Raw genomic sequence first — 18,590 nt, 5'->3', positions numbered from 1 at the left:
TGCAGGAGATTTCACTTGTCATGTTTGCATAGTAAGCTAACGATTGATAAGACGATGTCAGAGGAATTGGTGCGCAAATTATCATCACTCACCAATCAGTACTGTCGCTCTCTATACACAGTTCACGCGATTGCAAAGTGAAAGCAAAAAACAAGCGCAAATTCAAACGCGATTTCAGTATGTCACATATTGACAGTGGCCGATGCCAATGACATAATTACCCAGATACATTTCCGAAAGAATGCAAAAGCATTGACATATATTTTTCCTTCCTACGATAGGCCGACGGGCAGGGCAGAGATAGATTTTGGTAGCCCGACTGGAAAAAAGCCCCAGGACGTCGGGCTAGCGATTTTGCGAGCCCTGTATCTGATTGAGGAATCACTCATCTTTGGAAAAGAGAGTTTATTATGGAGAAATGTCTCTTTCCAAAATAAAAGCTATACTATACGCTTCTTCTGGGCTATATTCTCAGCAGCATATTAAACATATCAGGTCCCCATAAGGAGAATCATGTGCTAACGGCTGTCTAAATGACTCGGGTAACGTTTGTAGCATGCCTGCTTGTTTTTGTCTGCTTCCACTTGTCTTTGCACTAGGATGATGTCCGAGTAAATGTGCAGTCATATTGGTTGTGTTCCCACTAGTGCTGTCAGCGTTAATCTGAAATGACATTAACGTCACAACACGGCAAATCTCCATTAACGAGCTACCGCGGATCACCTCATGAGTGGGGCTGGAAGACGTCAACACATTAACGAGCTAACTGCGCTAACACACTAGTTCCCACCAATTGAGCATTGCTGGCACATCCAACATACTGTTTTACTTTTGTCCATGACTCGCTTACCTTCAGGGTCATACATCACATGAAAACCAAAATAGTTCCAAACGCCAGATCTGAATGAGGGTGGGGGAGGTTCAATTTGCCATGTTGCAACTAGCCTAGCTTCTGTCTCGCTAGCTTGCCCTGCGCTCAGTGAATCTGTGTTCGACTACGCCGCCTAGGCTGCACTGTCGAGCGCAGATCCACTGAGCGCTCAACACAGACAGCATCGTCAGAAGGAAAGTTGATAAAATAAATTAAAAATGTTGTATCGTTCGATACATATGCGTACCGAACCGAAAGCACTGTATCGAACGGTTCGATATCGATACGAGTATCGTTGCACCCCTAATATATATATATATATATATATACAGAGAGAAAGAGTATGAAAACACATACAAAACCACGACACAAACACTGCTTAAAACCACACACATGTCCTCTGTGCCAGACGCAATGCCTTGACTTGGCATATCATAAGTCAGCTGGCAAGGCTGGGGGTCGGGGAGGAGGGGGGAGGGTGTAATGAGGGGCTGGTGAGATGAGGAAGGGAAGGCAGGTAAAGGGTAGAGGAGGCAGGGGAGGAAAAGGGGAGTGGTGGAGCATGATAACCCAATTTGTTAGTGGTGGATAAATAGAGGTCTGGGAGGTAAATCATCACGGGTAGAGCAAATGAAATAAGGATGGAGAGAAGGAAGGAGGGGGAGAAGAAGAGGAGGAATGGGCAGGAATAAACAACCTAAGCTAATGTAAATAATGCCACGCATGCTTGTTGGTGAAAGGCTATATTTCAATATTGAGTATAAAAAAGGCTACAAAGGGGAATTAGAACTCTCCCCAACTGTACTATGACTCATAAATCACTCTATTGTAGCAGCTGACCTATTTCGAAGACACAGACAAACTTGTTGTCCATTATTTATTGGGTTGAATATTTCTTAGTCAGCTTGGTTTCATTTGTCATTAGCTGTGTGTGTTTGTGATTTACATTTTGTTGTCTGTCCCTCACTATTAATTTAAAGCCCTTTTATACCTGACTCTAAATTGGAGCTATAAACGATCGATACAGTTTTATCCGGTGGACTGAACATTAAACAGCCTATTTAACAGTTTGCACTCACACTTATTAAGGAATCAATAACAAAATGGCAAGATCTGGATAAAGTCACTCTTTCAACTTTGTCACCGGGTGCTTCCTAATTAGCCTTCCAAAAAACATTGCTCAGCACTTTACACTTTGTTCATTGTTCATCATAGTTGTTTGCCAAAAACCTTTACTGAGAGCACTTTGTTGTGTGGAATTTGCATCCAAATAATGGCTTATAAGGGATGCACTGCTGAATTAAAAAGGACAGTGAATTTACCTCCGGCTAGCTTGCCTCAGAGCATCAGAGAAAATTGACTTTCTCTCCGTCTCTCATCTTTCACACACAAATCCAGCGTATGCCAGGAAATATTACTTTCCCTGTCTCAGTACCAGAGTTGGGCAAGTTACTTTGAAAAAGTAATTAATTATAGTTACTAGTTACTTCTTCAAAAAAGTAACTGAGTTAGTAACTGAGTTACAAGATTCTAAAGTGATTAATTATTTCAAAGTAATTATTGTGTTACTTTTTAAAAAAATGTTTAACCCTCTGGGGTTCAGGGTATAATTGGCCATTTTTGACTACTTTTGATGTTTCCTCTACATTTCACCTTTAAAAACTATTTACTTTGCCTTGTTTGGTATCATTCTTTTCAGCACAACCTTTTGACATATTGTATTAATATGATTGATCTAAAATCAGACAAAAAACATAAAATCCTAGTAGAAAAAGTTATATTTTTTTACTGTAACAACCACAAACATGTTTATTGAATCATATTTCAGAACTTTATCTGCAAATATAAATTGTCAATTTTAAAAGCATATGCACAAGTTTTTCAAACAACAAAGTTATTTGCAGCCATTTACCTTTGACCCTTTTTTAAATAACCATTTCAAACTATTTGCATAACAATCAGGTGTTCTGTATTCAATAAGATGTCACACAAATTATTTGTGCCACTCAGAAAAAATAATTTCTGTCCACTATAAAGGAGAACATCACAGCCTGGGTCTGACAGCAGCAGGTGTATCACTCCTCCTGTTCTTTACCTGGAGACAGCAGTCGACTCATTGTTCGGACACACAACACAAAACTATCCACAACACTACACACTAACTACACAAGACAACACATTAACTACACACTCCAAACATTTAAACGTCACAAATCTCTCACATCTCAAAACTCGTCTCTCTCTTTTTCTGCTGTCTCTCTCTCTCTCTCTCTCTCTCTCTCTCTCTCTGTCTGTCTCGCCATCACTCCTAAAACTTCCCGCTCTTCCTAAACAACCAAATGTCATGTTGCCATATCATTTTTGATTGGTTGACTTGGTGCATTTTTCCACCAACACGAAAGGGCTGTTTTTGTTTTGGTTTTTTTGCTCATAAGCAGAGAGTGCTTGCTAGCGCTGTCCTTAGACAGTAAACGTGACAAAACTATTGAGGAAAAAACGCTGCGTATATATTGTTTATGATGACTCTGGTTTTACGTGGCCTATCAACATAATTTAAAAACTGGTGATATATATATCACCTTGTTGGTTTGTCATCTTAAAGTGGTCGTGTAATTGGCTTACCACGACTATTTTATTCTTCCTCAGTCAAACAGCATCACTCATGCGATTGTTTTGCCCCCTTAGCTCCAGGTGTTGTGCCAAAAAGTGATCGTCAGGCAGAAAGTGATTGCCGTCCGTGGGAACGCACCAGCTGCTTAAAGCTGTAGTGCCCAGATTACTTACATAGACAGCTACTTCCGTGCAACTGATATAAGATGCAGTAAGCTGAACACAGCTTCAACCGTCTGTTTGTTGAAAAATAGTAACGCGACCGCACTGCATTTTCTTGTTAGTAACGGTAACGGCGTTGTAACGATAGAAATAGTAATTAGTTAGATTACTTGTTACTGAAAAAAGTAACGCCGTTAGTAATGCCGTTACTTGTAACGCCGTTGTTCCCATCACTGCTCAGTAGTTATGATCTAGTTCAGCTGTGTTCCCATGTGTCTTCACCTCTGTTAATCACCCTCTTCTGTATATATTGTCTGTGTCTCTCCCAGTTGTTGTTGTGTTCTCCCTTATTGTAGTTGTAGTTTCCGTTTGTCCGACACTTTGGGTTGTAGTCAGTCTGTAGTCAGTCAGCTGGTTCATTCTGGTTTTGCTTTTGTTTTCATTGCTTTTTTTGTCAGCTGTGATTTTAAGTTTCTCTCTCTCTGTTGAGTCCTGAATTCTGGGTCCACTGCCTGCCTCTCTCTCTCCCCTCACAACATGACACTCTATTTCTGTATTTTGTGTGCGATAAGCTCGAGCTTCAAGTTACTTTTGCATATTTTTACCTTTGTTGCTACTATGCCAGCGAAGAAGACAGGAAAGGAGGTAGAGAGAACAGGAGGAATTACATCCAAGAATTGGTCTGGATCAGACATAGGGTCTCTGTAGTGGCCTAGACATATGGATCACCTACTCCACTAAATGAGCTAAACCAAGCTTCTTGACAAGCTGAGACCTTTAGCCTTAATATATGGAATCTTTAATAAGAACCAGGACCTGATTGTTATTCATGCCTACTGGTTGAAGACATTAACAGCACTCCAGGAGCACCTGGCAGCACAAATAGAAGGGCTACTAACAACAGGTACTCACCCAAACTGGTTAACATAGAGCAGAGCAATGATGATCATGAAGGATCCCCATAAGGGTATGATATTGTCACTGACTGATTAACTGCGTAAGGTAAAGTCCAAGTGGACACAGTGAAAATAGGAACTTGGCGAGGTCTGTGTAACCTACAACCTATAAGACTGGCTCTATCAGATTCTAGGTATAACATCAGTGGTCTTTGTCTAAAGGACTGCATTCTTGGGAACCACTAAGATACTGGACAAAATTGGTATGCATGTGTAACACAGTAAGGGGAATTGTTGAAATGAATATATCAATGGGCCAATAGGCTCGACTATAGGAGCACAGGGGTGTGTTTAAATGAGACACAGAGACAAGAATGTAACTCAAAAGAACCAGCCAACTTTAGTGAAATAAACCAGAAGGTTGACAAGCACAGGTTAATGACACTTTACAATGGTAGAAAGGAAACTTACAAAAATTAAAAGAAAAGTAAAACACATGAACTACTAAAGCAATGACTTGGTCAAGTGTTACTTTTGGTTTTCAATGTTCGGGTTTCAATGTTCGGGTTTCAATGTTCGGGTTTCAATGTTCGGGTGCACCCTAGTAACCTGACTCCTTAACTCTTATAGAAACAGATTACACAATCCAATGTACATTCAAATGAAAATCTCACACTCTTTTCACATGTGGAGAATATTCTACACAACAGCTCATTATTTAAAGTCCCAAATAAAAAATGTCCAAGGGGTAAAGTCCAAAAAATTCCCAGGGTGTGAAAGAAAATAGGGGTGAGAGAATGTCAGTCAGTAGTCTTATGTATAACCAGCTGTGCGTGAAAGTGTGAGTGATACAGTCCTACCACACCGCAAGGTGCAGCAGATCATCAAGTGGAAAAGAAGCGAATCTCAGTCTCTCTAAGTCCAGGTGGGAAGGCTCGCCATCTATTTCACCGGAGGAATCCACCTCAGGAACAATTCAGCATACAAAAAAACCTGACCTGTCAACAGACAGGGTCAGAAGAGCAATTCAAATATTAATTACGCTGTTCTAGCTATAATTCACAATTTAGGATCTTGTTGAAGTCACATTCAACATCAATTTGCAATAAAAATACTCAAATTTGCAAAAATAAAACATTTCTCTTACACAAACTATGCATTAAACCAAGTAAAGTCAGTGCATATGCATATATGTCACATATGCGACAATTATTAATCAAACAATTGAGATTAATTCAGTTTCTCAACAGTAAAATGTGAAACAGACGTGAACTAACTGAGACATACAACATGTGCTCACCGATCTCAGTGCATCATGGCCGAAGACAATGGTATGGTGTCTTTCGGTCGGAAAATGCGGGGCTCTAAATAATGTAACAGGACATGTTGTTTTTCTCTTTAATAACAGTAATACGACGTGAAGGAAAATAAACATAAGTTGCGCTTCAAGTGTTACCTTACTTCTGGAAGCAGATTGAGATGAACTTTCAGGCAGTTGATAGCAACCAGAGCTAACAAAGGCTAACAGTTTAGCTCCACGCGGTACTTTCTAAAGTCACCAGAAAACTGCAGCATTTGCCTGTTTACTCACTGTGGCTACTTTTAACATGAAAGGTAGCTGATAACCAGTGAACTTATGTGCAGCACAGTTGGTTGCAACTTATATCTAATACTTTTTCCAGCTCAAAAGCTTCAGTCTCTCTTTTCTCCTGCCAGCACGCGACTACCTCCACACATAGCAGCGAACACAGAGCACGTGGGTGGGACATACAGCGGCAGGCTGCTCTCCCATTGGTCAAAGCATACTGGGACCTGTGCATTTTGATTGGTTGGGCAGGATGTCCATCTCTCCTCATATCAGTCCTTAAAGTGGTACCCTCATTGTATATGGGTTACACCCTCCCCTCTTGATGGTATGCCCGTCCCTGGGCATCTGCAGGGTGGCACTGAGTTACACTGCTTTGACCTTTCCAACATAATTGCTAGTTGGATCTTCAAATCCATTTAAAGAGCTAGTCAATGCCTCACTTAGGCCTTGGAAAAGAGAATTCACCACCGTTATCAGAGGATTCCCAAGGTTTACATAATGCAATCTCTTGGGCTTTGCTTGCAATCTGTTAGAACGACGAAGAGATGGCTCAGCATCTTGAAATCCATTATTCTGGATCGTCACAGGTTCAGGCTGTTCGGTAACAGGTCTGTTCACATCACTTAATCCTTCTTCACATGCTGCATCAGAGCTCGTTTCATCATCTGGAGGAGCTTCCTCAGACTGCTGCAATTCTGAACTTTGAGGAAGTCCTTTGGCTGAGTCAAGCCCAGGCAATATGTTTGCTTCAGGTGAGTTGTCACATTCAGGTGAGTTGCCATGTTCAGGTACATCCTGAATCACTCCTTCACCTTCCTCTACTACAAGGGATTCAGTGGCAGGAGGATCAGGTGGAAGTGAAACTGTAGGCACCTCTGGTTCTGCTGATTGTCTGACCACACAAGGAGGTTCACTCAACTTGTGAGTTTCATGTACTGGGACATATATGTCGGGCTTTGATGTAATGAGAGGGCGAAATGTCCAATCAGGTACATCATCCAGATCAGAGGGAATTTCATCTTCACTCTCAACAACGGAACACTGCCTTGTTCTGGGTCTCCTGTTTGGATGGGTTTTGACTGTCTCGGGTTCTGCAGCTGCTGACAGAAATCCACATGGGAGAAGCAAGTCATGATGTAGAGTCCGCACAGGTCCATCTTTACCCTCAGGTTTAACTGTGTAGACCGGGATTTCTCCAGCTCGCTTAAGGACAATGTAAACATCCTTTTCCCACTTATCTGCCAGCTTATGTTTTCCACGCAGCTTCACATTTCGTACAAGAACTCGGTCTCCACTCTGCAATGTTGATTCAACCACTCGTCGGTCAAATCTGGCTTTGTTGCGACCTGCATTCTTTTGTGCATTACTGGTGGCAATCCGGTAGCTTTCTTCCAAACGAGATTTTAGGTTACCGACGTACTGGGAATGAGTCTGCTTAGTAGCATTAGTGGGCAACCTAAAGATTAAGTCAATGGGCAGTCTTGGTTGCCTCCCAAACATCAATTCATAGGGGGAGAATCCAGTCACGTCACTCTTCGTACAATTATAAGCATGTACCAGAGGCTTGACGAAGTCTCTCCAGTGGAGTTTATCTGACCGATCCAGTGTCCCAAGCATCTGGAGAAGAGTGCGGTTGAATCTCTCAACCGGATTCCCTCTAGGGTGGTAAGGGGTTGTACGCACTTTCTTCATGCCAGTAAGTTCACAGAGTTCCTTGATGGTCTTTGATTCAAAGTCAGGACCCTGATCACTAAGAAGCTTTTCGGGAAAACCATAATGGACAATGAAGTTGTCCCAGAGACACTTTGCTACAGTCTGTGCTCGTTGATTTGGAGTTGGCACTGCTACAGCATACTTTGTGAAATGGTCAGTTATGACCATTTCGTGTTTGAGCGATCTGGCTCGATTGATAAAAAGTCCATGCACACTAGTTCGAGAGGTCTGCAGGTCTTAATGTTTATCAATGGAGCAGCTTTCTCTGGAGGCGTTTTTCGACGAATACATCGCTCACAAGATTTGACCATTTTTTCTATGGTCATTTGCATTTTCGGCCAATAAAATCTGGCCCTTGCCAAGTCTACTGTTCTTTCGACTCCAAGATGACCCATATCATGATGAAGGCTTGTAAGTGCTGTGGCTCTTAGCTCCTCAGGGAGCACAAGCTGATATGAGGTGTTGGGACCATCTTGCCGCTTACGGTAGAGCACTCCGTTCTGCATTTCAAGCCGATTTAACTCTCAGAGTAACAGGGGAAGTTCTGGTAGCTCTAACCTAAGGCTGGGAGGTGGAGTTTCGCCAGTCTCCAAGAGTACAATCACTGCATTGATAGCAGGGTCCAATGTCTGCTTTTGCCTCAACTCCTCCTCAGAAATTGAGTGGACAATGGGAAGCCCATCCACTTGCTCCTGTTGGAAGCAGTCGGGAATAGCTGTGGACTGGTGAGTGAGGGATTCAACTAAGGTCAACCCAGAAGTGGTGGATCCAACATTAGCTACGGCTGAGGTGACCATATGGCGCTCACAAATAGCCTGAATTACATCCAAGGGAACAGTCTCTGGACTCTCAGGGTTGTTCAGATGGTACAGTGTGAACTGCCGTATTCTCTCACTCTCCTTCTTAGATGCATAAGAAAGTGGGAAACCTCTGGTGGACTGTGAGGACGGCGCGAGAGCGCATCAGCATCCAGATTTTGTTTTCCCGCTCTGTACTGGAGACTAAATGAATAGGTGGAAAGACTGGACAGCCACCTATACCCTGTTGCATCAAGCTTTGCAGAGGTCAAAATGTACGTAAGAGGGTCGTTGTCAGTCACTACTACAAAGTCTGTACCATATAGGTAGTCAGAGAATTTTTCTGTGACTGCCCACTTAAGGGCCAAAAACTCCAGCTTATGGGCTGGGTACTTCCTCTCACTCTTTGAAAGACCACGACTTGCAAAAGCTATGACCCTGGACTGTCCATCTTGTACCTGATATAATGCAGCACCAAGGCCAATGGTACTGGCGTCCGTATGTAAAACATATGGAAGCTGGGGGTCTGCAAATCCCAGGATTGGAGCTGAGGTTAGCTTTGCTATTATTTGGTCAAAGGCCTCCTGACATTGAGGTGTCCAACGCTGACCAAAGGGTTCCTTTGGGTTGCGATACTCTGAATTCGCGTTTGTCCTTGGCTTGTTGTTCCGCTTCCTAATTGGTGGATAGCCTGAGGTTAGTTCGTTAAGTGGTCTGACAATGACAGAGTACCCCTGAATAAACCTTCGATAATATCCAGCAAATCCTAAAAAGGACTGAAGTTCCTTAAGATTTGTGGGGATAGGCCAGGTCTTTAAGGCCTCAACTTTGTCAGGGTCAGTCTCTACCCCTCTTGCGGAAACAATGTGACCAAGGTATTTTACCGAGGTCTGAAAGAATTTGCACTTTTCTGGTGCCAGTTTCAAGCCATATGACATCAGTCGTTGCAGGACATGTTTCAAACGCTGTTCATGTTCCTCCAGGGATGATGAGAAGACAATCAGGTCATCAATGAACACCAGAACCTCTTTGAGATTCATATCTCCTACACACTTCTCCATCAATCTCTGGAACGTCGAAGGCGCATTTGTGATCCCCTGGGGCATCCTATTAAATTCCCAGAATCCAAGTGGGCAAACAAATGCGGTCTTATGCTTGTCTGCTTCCTCCATCTCAACCTGGTAGTAACCACTTAGAACCCGCAAGAGCACTGAATGCATCTTCCAGTTTTGGAAGGGCATAGGCATCTTTGATGGTCTGCAGGTTCAGCTTTCTGTAGTCTACACACAGACGAACAGAACCATTCTTTTTACGAACGACAACAATGGGGGAAGCAAACGGGGACTCAGATTCTCGTATAACACCAGAATCAAGGAGTTCCTGTAGATGTTGTCTCACAGCATCCACATCATTGGGGTGTATGGGACGCGCTCTTTGTTTAAAGGGTGTCTCATCACTGAGTTTGATATGGTGTTTGACTTTGTCAGTGTGTCCAAAGTCCAATTCATTCTGAGAGAAGATATTTGGCATGTCATTTAACATGTTTGTAATTCGCTCCTTCCATTCAGTGGGTAAGGGCGAATCTCCAAAATCAAAGCTCAGTTCTGAGGAAGACTTAGCTTGAAATTTAGAGCAGTCTGGTTCTCTGACAGTTTGCTCTTTGTGTAGCACTTGCACGATAGCATTAACATCTGCCAAAGGTGTTTTGGGGGGTATGACAATGTCATGGTTGGTTTCATTTCTCACTACAACAGGGAGAAGGCACTGACGTTTGCGTGGTAAAGTGACTGCAATTGCTGAAACTAGCAAGCCATTTGGTAGTGAAGAAGCTGAAGGATGTTCAAGGACAACATCTCTTTGCATGTTCACGGGATTTACATTGACAGAGGCCTCCAGGACAACAGTCTGTCCTGCAGGAACGACTGCAGGCACCTTACCTGTCAGTTTTGCACAACCAAGGCTACCAGAGTTAAAGTTTCTTTGTCGTATCTCAAGTATTTGGAGAACTGCTTGATACCCATTAAACAAAGGCTGAAAGGGTGAAAGCTTCTGGTAATTAGCATAGAGGACATCAAGGGTGTTTGTGCCTATGAGTACCTGCTCATGGGCTGTAGAGCGGAGATGGGGGATAACCAAGGCCAGAGTGTGAACATCAATATCAGAGCCTACAAACTCTTTAGGAAAGGTGATGGTAAGCTCAACATATCCAAAGTAGGGGACAGACTGGCCATTGGCACCCTCCACTTCAAGCAACTCATTTAAGGGATGAATGGTCAGATCTGCAAGATGCTCTTCATAAAAAGACTGAGTTACAGTTGTGACTTGTGAACCTGTGTCCAAAAGACAGTTTGTGTCTCTTCCTGCAATAGTTACTTGAGCTGTGGTCTTAGTTCCTACAAGGCCATGTGGAAATTTTGATCCTTCCACTTTAACGTTTTTAATGGCAGGTTTCAGGATTTTGGGACTGACATTGTGAGACTCCACTCCCATATGTCCCTCTATGGGAGTAGACTTCAGTTTAAATGTGCCTCACTTCGAGAAGCATTAGAGGCTTCCCAAGCAGCCTGTTTTTCTTTCAGCTGTTTTTTCTTAGCTGCTACAAGGGAAGGATTTGGCGCTTTATCACAAACTGAGACAACATGGCCATCCTCCCCACACTGGAAACAGTACCATGGACGTGGTCTGCTGTTAGCTTTAAATGTGGAGGAATGCTGACTGGCCACTTTTGGTTTCACACCGTGGGTGTCAGGTGTGACACACGGCGGGACGGACCTCGCTTTTTGCTGCTTAGGTTGTTTCGTCTTATGATTCTCAGATACAAGACTGTTAAGCTGTATGCTGAGGTCAGCAACTTGTTGCTTTAGCGTCTCTCGATCAGACTTGTCCACCAGATTATTGGTGGTGTGTGCAAGTTGCACATGTGACATGGCGTGCTGCTTTCTAGAGTTTTGGGCAGACTTAGCATGACTAAAATGCTGCCTCATGCGACTTAATTTTACAGCCTGTTTATCTTCTTCTGTCCTAAGAAGAAGCAGCAGCTCTGCAAAGGAAGGTGGGTTTTCTTTTTTTTGTTCTAGCTGAAGATCGATTATTAATGCATTCTCCCAACAACCTCGAATGAACTGCTTTAAGAGCTGTTGGTCAAAATCATGAGCGGACACACCACCACGTCTCATGGTTCTACTTAATGCAGTGTGCAGCCTCTGCAGGAAAACAGAAGCTCTCTCTCCATCATTTTGAAATGTGCTCATGAACCTAGCATGTAGCTCATCACCATCTTCGACTGTTCCGTAGGCAGAGTCAAGCAACTCAAGATAAGCAGAGGGTCTAGACTGTGGACTCAGATGTTTAATCATCTCGGAAGCAGGAGGAAGCAGACTGTCTAGTATACGATGTGTGCAGTGCAGATCAGACACAGAAGGATCTCTAATAAGGATTTCAACACTAGCTCGCCACGTATCATAATCTGCCTCATGGCTAGGACGTGGGCTCTTGCCTGAGTAAGCCCTGAGTCTACCAGATGAAGCGAACTGGGGTGAGCTCTCATTGCTGCGCACTACATGCTCAACAACTACTCGCTGAACAGCAGTTGGATTAACATCAATTATGGGGCTAGTAGCGGCCCCAGAAGAAACTGGAAGTGAGGGGCTGAAATCAGTCAGGTTTTCACTGAAATTGGGAGAGGTAAGAGGTTTACTTGCGTTATTTGGTGATGCCAAAACTGTGGAGTCTAGAGGTACACCTGATTGAGGGTCCTCAGAAAATGAAACGTCTCCCTTGCTGGTTAAGTCTTTCTGTGGAAGTGGGCTCTGTACAGTCGAGGATTCTGAACCAGTTTGAGGTGACTGGGAAATAGCACTTTCTGCCGATGAAACCAGATTTTTAAGTTCTTCCTTCAACATCTCCTCTAATGAATTTCCACTCAGTTTGGCAATTTCACGGAGCTGTTCCATGTACATTTTAGTGGCTTTGTTTCTGGCATCAAGGGTGTAAACACTTCCTAAGGCCTTTAACTCACACACGATGCCTGCTTGGGTTGTACTTGGAAGCTGCAGAGGTAACAGTGGCTCCAATGTGTGCATGGCAGTCTCATGTGTAAACTCGATGATCATGTGCTTATGGTAATCTGACTCAGGGTCGTCTAGACGAAAGTAACGGTTGATGGAACCATATTTTTGGAGGAAAGTGGACACTTCCTCATCAGTCTCTGATCCTGTGAGCCCACTAACAACTACAGAATTGGGAATTCTGACGGATTCACGTAGTACAACATCCATTTTCTCTCTAGAAGTTGTAGCTCAGATTAAGCACTTTTAAACACCACACACAAATTGTCTAGCACTTAAACACACACAACCATGCTCCTGGCTGGCTCGCCAAAGCTCTCACTGTAACACAGTAAGGGGAATTGTTGAAATGAATATATCAATGGGCCAATAGGCTCGACTATAGGAGCACAGGGGTGTGTTTAAATGAGACACAGAGACAAGAATGTAACTCAAAAGAACCAGCCAACTTTAGTGAAATAAACCAGAAGGTTGACAAGCACAGGTTAATGACACTTTACAATGGTAGAAAGGAAACTTACAAAAATTAAAAGAAAAGTAAAACACATGAACTACTAAAGCAATGACTTGGTCAAGTGTTACTTTTGGTTTTCAATGTTCGGGTTTCAATGTTCGGGTTTCAATGTTCGGGTTTCAATGTTCGGGTTTCAATGTTCGGGTTTCAATGTTCGGGTGCACCCTAGTAACCTGACTCCTTAACTCTTATAGAAACAGATTACACAATCCAATGTACATTCAAATGAAAATCTCACACTCTTTTCACATGTGGAGAATATTCTACACAACAGCTCATTATTTAAAGTCCCAAATAAAAAATGTCCAAGGGGTAAAGTCCAAAAAATTCCCAGGGTGTGAAAGAAAATAGGGGTGAGAGAATGTCAGTCAGTAGTCTTGTGTATAACCAGCTGTGCGTGAAAGTGTGAGTGATACAGTCCTACCACACCGCAAGGTGCAGCAGATCATCAAGTGGAAAAGAAGCGAATCTCAGTCTCTCTAAGTCCAGGTGGGAAGGCTCACCATCTATTTCACCGGAGGAATCCACCTCAGGAACAATTCAGCATACAAAAAAACCTGACCTGTCAACAGACAGGGTCAGAAGAGCAATTCAAATATTAATTACGCTGTTCTAGCTATAATTCACAATTTAGGATCTTGTTGAAGTCACATTCAACATCAATTTGCAATAAAAATACTCAAATTTGCAAAAATAAAACATTTCTCTTACACAAACTATGCATTAAACCAAGTAAAGTCAGTGCATATGCATATATGTCACATATGCGACAATTATTAATCAAACAATTGAGATTAATTCAGTTTCTCAACAGTAAAATGTGAAACAGACGTGAACTAACTGAGACATACAACATGTGCTCACCGATCTCAGTGCATCACGGCCGAAGACAATGGTATGGTGTCTCTCGGTCGGAAAATGCGGGGCTCTAAATAATGTAACAGGACATGTTGTTTTTCTCTTTAACAGTAATACGACGTGAAGGAAAATAAACATAAGTTGCGCTTCAAGTGTTACCTTACTTCTGGAAGCAGATTGAGATGAACTTTCAGGCAGTTGATAGCAACCAGAGCTAACAAAGGCTAACAGTTTAGCTCCACGCGGTACTTTCTAAAGTCACCAGAAAACTGCAGCATTTGCCTGTTTACTCACTGTGGCTACTTTTAACATGAAAGGTAGCTGATAACCAGTGAACTTATGTGCAGCACAGTTGGTTGCAACTTATATCTAATACTTTTTCCAGCTCAAAAGCTTCAGTCTCTCTTTTCTCCTGCCAGCACGCGACTACCTCCACACATAGCAGCGAACACAGAGCACGTGGGTGGGACATACAGCGGCAGGCTGCTCTCCCATTGGTCAAAGCATACTGGGACCTGTGCATTTTGATTGGTTGGGCAGGATGTCCATCTCTCCTCATATCAGTCCTTAAAGTGGTACCCTCATTGTATGTGGGTTACACATGTATTTAAAGTTTGTGATGTAAAGGAAAGCACAGTGGGGCATGCACATTTATGTTGATTATATACTGTGCTTTAACCCATGCAACATAGCTATGATATAGAAGATTATAGATGGAGAGACAAAGTACACTTCCTTAGAAAACTTTGATTTGAAGTTGCGTCATTGTGGGCAGCATAGTGGCACAGTGGTTAGTGTGTGGAGTTTGCATCTTCTCCCCTTATTTGCGTGGGTTCTCCCCTTGTACTCCTGCTTCCTCTCACAGTCCAAAGACATACCGTTAGTGATCAATCCAGAGAATGGATTAATTTAACATTGTTAATATGCCTCTAAACTAGTTCTAGAAAATATCAACATTAAAATGATGCAAATGAATAAGATAGTGGAAAAATAAGAAATCATATCCCATGCACATCAACCCTTGCAAAAGTCAGTCCAAGGTTTGCACACCTGGTTTTCAATAAGGAGATATCATTTGGAAGAACTGAGCAATAATTATTTTGATTGAGAAATTAAACTATTTAGCTATCAGACTCCCACTAACTCTTCAGGGGAGAACGGAATCCCTACAGTGATAGGATTTCTCCCTGAGTCTAGCAACTGGAGGTGGTGACAATCCAACACTAAGGCTTGTATAGAGCTCTGGGTGACTCAGGTGAGGTGGAGATAGGGGAGGAAGTTGTTTGTTAAATGAATGAGAGTGTGAAAGGGGAGAATAACTCAAGAACATGGAGATTTAAAGTACGCAGAATGGAAGCTGATTGGCTCGAAGAAGGTGGGCAATAAGATGGTTGGACTAGTGATGTAAAGGACAAACTAGCAGCTGAACTTATACTTTTGCAAGATCTTTATTTGGTCAGTTTAAACGATTATTAGTGGCAGATCCTCTCAAACTTTCCCAGACTGAATGGTGTCCCTAGCTTGCCATTTTCAAGTATATTGACAGATGGATTGTGGAGCTTAGTCTGAGCTTCATCGTTGAGTCCATCAAACATGGTAAAGTCTTGATTATACTCTGCTGGGGACACAATCATAGACAGTAAACACTATAGCCGATGAGTCATCTTTGTTATACTCCTTTAAAGTTTGCTTGAAGTCCATCACCTGGGCTGCTTGCGCAGTTGGTGTATTGTGACATAAAGTCCCACCAAATGACTCTGCAGATGTCCGCACAGTCTGTCGTGCCCACAGTCGGATGCCAGAATTTACATTTCCAAAGGGACCCTAGTGGACTTGTTGAAGGGAAGGAATGAAGGCTTGAGAGACTTGTCCTAAACTCCCTCCTGTATTTGGCTGCATTCATCATTCCTTAAGCCTTGACTAGTGTTTCTGTCCATATGGATGAGAAGCAGTGCCACCATACTTCACTGCAGGAATGCTATTAACCAGCCAATGATTTGTTTGCCAGCTCAATGTGTTCTCCTCCCTGTGTGTCAAATGGGGCTCTTTGTCAAAAGCCACTGGTGTTCAAGATGTATGCAAGGTTTCCTTAAGTAATAGTATCTGGTTGTGGCAATATTAGATGCTAACTCAAGAGTGCTGATAGAAAAGAAACAAATCTGCATAAAGAGGCAGGTGTGGCAGTGGTATATGCATTAGAACAATAGTTGCTCTGAAGAAATTGTGGTATTCAACACACAGGGAGTGAGAATAGATTGATCAGATTTGTTGATTGATATTATTGAAATTAGAATTTTGTCTTCTCGTGATCTCAAATCATCCATAACTGGCTTTTGTCTTGACACTGCTGTAAAAGTCTGATTGATGGACTGCTGCTGATATGGCTGTTCTTTCTTCAGGTTCTCCCATCTCAGCAAATAACTTCTCAAGCTCTGTCAGAGCGATCATTACGTTGTAGAACACCTTTCTGACCAAGGACCTTCAGGTTACTTAGCCAGCTCCAGGAGGGGTGCTTGTGTTGCTGTACTCCTTTCATTTCTTCCATTTCTGAATACTTTAGAAGCGGTTTTATATGATTGTCCTGATCTATTTTTCAAAGAGAGTTCCCTGGACTGCATCAGTTGGTTTCTTTTCTGACATACAGTACAGTACAGTACAGAACTGAGGTACCTTATTAAATAATGTTTTAGGCATATTGTCATGGTCCTGGGTCATTTTGACCCAGTGTTCTCAGTTTTCCTGTGGTTTTGTATTTTGTTCCTTATGTTCATTGGATTGTTTGGTTTGGTATTTGGATTCCCCCTGTGTCCATGCTTTTATTGTGGCGTTTGTTCTGGTACTGTGTTCCCGTCCTTTGTGTTCTGTGTTCTCCTCATCCCCTCGTGTATTCATCCTTGTTCTCTGCCTCTCTCTCTCTGCCTCTCTCTCTGTGCTCATATCTGTGTACTGTGTTGTGTTTAAGGTCCACATCTTGGTGTCAATATTTTCAGTTTCGTGTCCTCCCCGCTCGGTCATGAGTAATTGTCCTCAGCTGTGTTCCCCGTGTGTTCCCACTTCCCTCATTACCTTCTGTGTATTTATGTCAGAGTGTCCCTTTGTTCTGTGTTGCGTCGTCCCTCTAGGTTGTGTGCATTTCCCGTGTCTTCCCAGCGCCTCAGCTTTAGTTTCTCCCAGTATAGTTTTGTATGACTTCTTATGTTCCTGTTAATAAAGACCTGCCTTTGAGTTCATCCCCGTGTGTCTAGAGCCGTGCATTTGGGTCCTCTCTTGCCTTCACACAGCCGCTGCATGACACATATGTCATGGATAATAATGTGATCACACGTGGAAGTGCAACAAAAAACTGTCTGAATGAGATTATTAATGACAGAATATAGTTTCTGGGATGTAGACAAACATGTTTTAGACTGATGGGCTATTTAAATGCCTATTAAGTCTACAAAAGAGTACTTGCACACCAGTCAGCATCTTCCTCACATCTTCAATTGGGTGGATAACGGGATATGGAAGGCCATTTTTCATATTTAAGTTATCCACTGACTCCTAGTGTCCTATGGATAGGGCATTATGGGAGAGACAATTGCTATCAGGATAAACATGCTCCATCATATGATAAAGATGATCACACAGAACAATTTTATACTGAACTGGTGCAACTAAAAATTCTGAGAGTTGTTGAAAGTTGTTCCAAAATATGCTGGAAAAATAACCCTGCAGCAAAACAGAGTAACAAGTCCCCTCACTGTATCAAGGGTTGTGATTATACCTTTGGTTTGTCAGCTCTCTGTAAGTTTTTTTCTTGTCTTTTTTTGTGTTCACACATTGCAAAAAACTTAGAAAATGACATTTCCCTCTTCAATAATGTGGTGGTCAGAGGAGACGGAATGGCATTTTGACAGCATAGACTAAAGTTTCACCATAGTGAACACAGACAAGATTGATTGACATCTCAGTGTTATTTTCTTTTGTGTGTGTTGAGTCCAAGGCTGTCTGCCTTGGGGAATAAGTGACTTTGTGTCCTGTTGCTGCATTTCTGACATGGGTGACGAAGAAAGCTGGTGGGAGTTCAGCCATTTCCTGTCTTTACCAGTAGGCCAGGCATGGCTGCTATAGGTTTGTGGTGCATTTAGAAGAATAAGCAGTGAATTAGAGAATAAAGGGGCAAAGAGAGGTGCTAGGATGTGTGTGTGCGTGTGTGCGTGTCTTTGTATGGGGCCTGGTAAGGGAATATATTACAGTACAGTGAGTACAGTTAGCGTAAAGGATTTAATAGCAAGGAAAATAATGTGCTGTTGCAATGGGACTTATCAGTCGATGCTCATGGAGAGCACACACACATACAGAAACCAAAATGTATATATGTCCATTCACATGGACTCAATGGACTACACACAACTGTCCAAACACATGCACTTAAAGTATATTACGTCTGTAACAATAGGGACTGTGATGTTTAACTGAGAAGGGCTACTAAAAAGTATTTTCTACTTTATGGATGAGTCCCAGAGTCCTTA

General features: G+C 42.5%; 1 protein-coding gene across 2 annotated transcripts; it reads right to left on the bottom strand.

Moving 5' to 3' along the window:
- Positions 1–5,987: 5,987 nt before the first annotated feature.
- Positions 5,988–14,689, bottom strand: LOC146493510 (zinc finger CCHC domain-containing protein 18-like). 2 transcript variants are annotated; one of them, XM_085149060.1, is made up of 3 exons: positions 14,236–14,689; positions 14,083–14,146; positions 5,988–13,780 (listed from the first exon to the last, which is right to left on the bottom strand). In XM_085149060.1, the coding sequence occupies exon 3, from the start codon at positions 12,912–12,914 to the stop codon at positions 11,151–11,153; it is 1,764 nt and encodes a 587-aa protein (XP_085005186.1). In that variant the 5' UTR covers positions 12,915–13,780; positions 14,083–14,146; positions 14,236–14,689; the 3' UTR covers positions 5,988–11,150. The 2 variants fall into 2 exon arrangements, with proteins under 2 accessions (XP_085005186.1, XP_085005187.1); XM_085149061.1 differs by having other exon boundaries at positions 14,241–14,689.
- Between the last annotated feature and the right edge of the window lie 3,901 nt (positions 14,690–18,590).

The sequence above is a fragment of the Neolamprologus multifasciatus genome, chromosome 22, assembly GCF_963576455.1.
Source record: "Neolamprologus multifasciatus chromosome 22, fNeoMul1.2, whole genome shotgun sequence".
In the NCBI taxonomy this organism is placed as follows: Eukaryota; Metazoa; Chordata; class Actinopteri; order Cichliformes; family Cichlidae; genus Neolamprologus; species Neolamprologus multifasciatus.
This window is presented reverse-complemented; position numbering and strand designations above follow the sequence as displayed.

Excerpts from the sequence above, each read along its gene's own strand:
- LOC146493510 (XM_085149060.1), bottom strand. The coding sequence starts at position 12,914 with ATGGATGTTGTACTACGTGAATCCGTCAGAATTCCCAATTCTGTAGTT.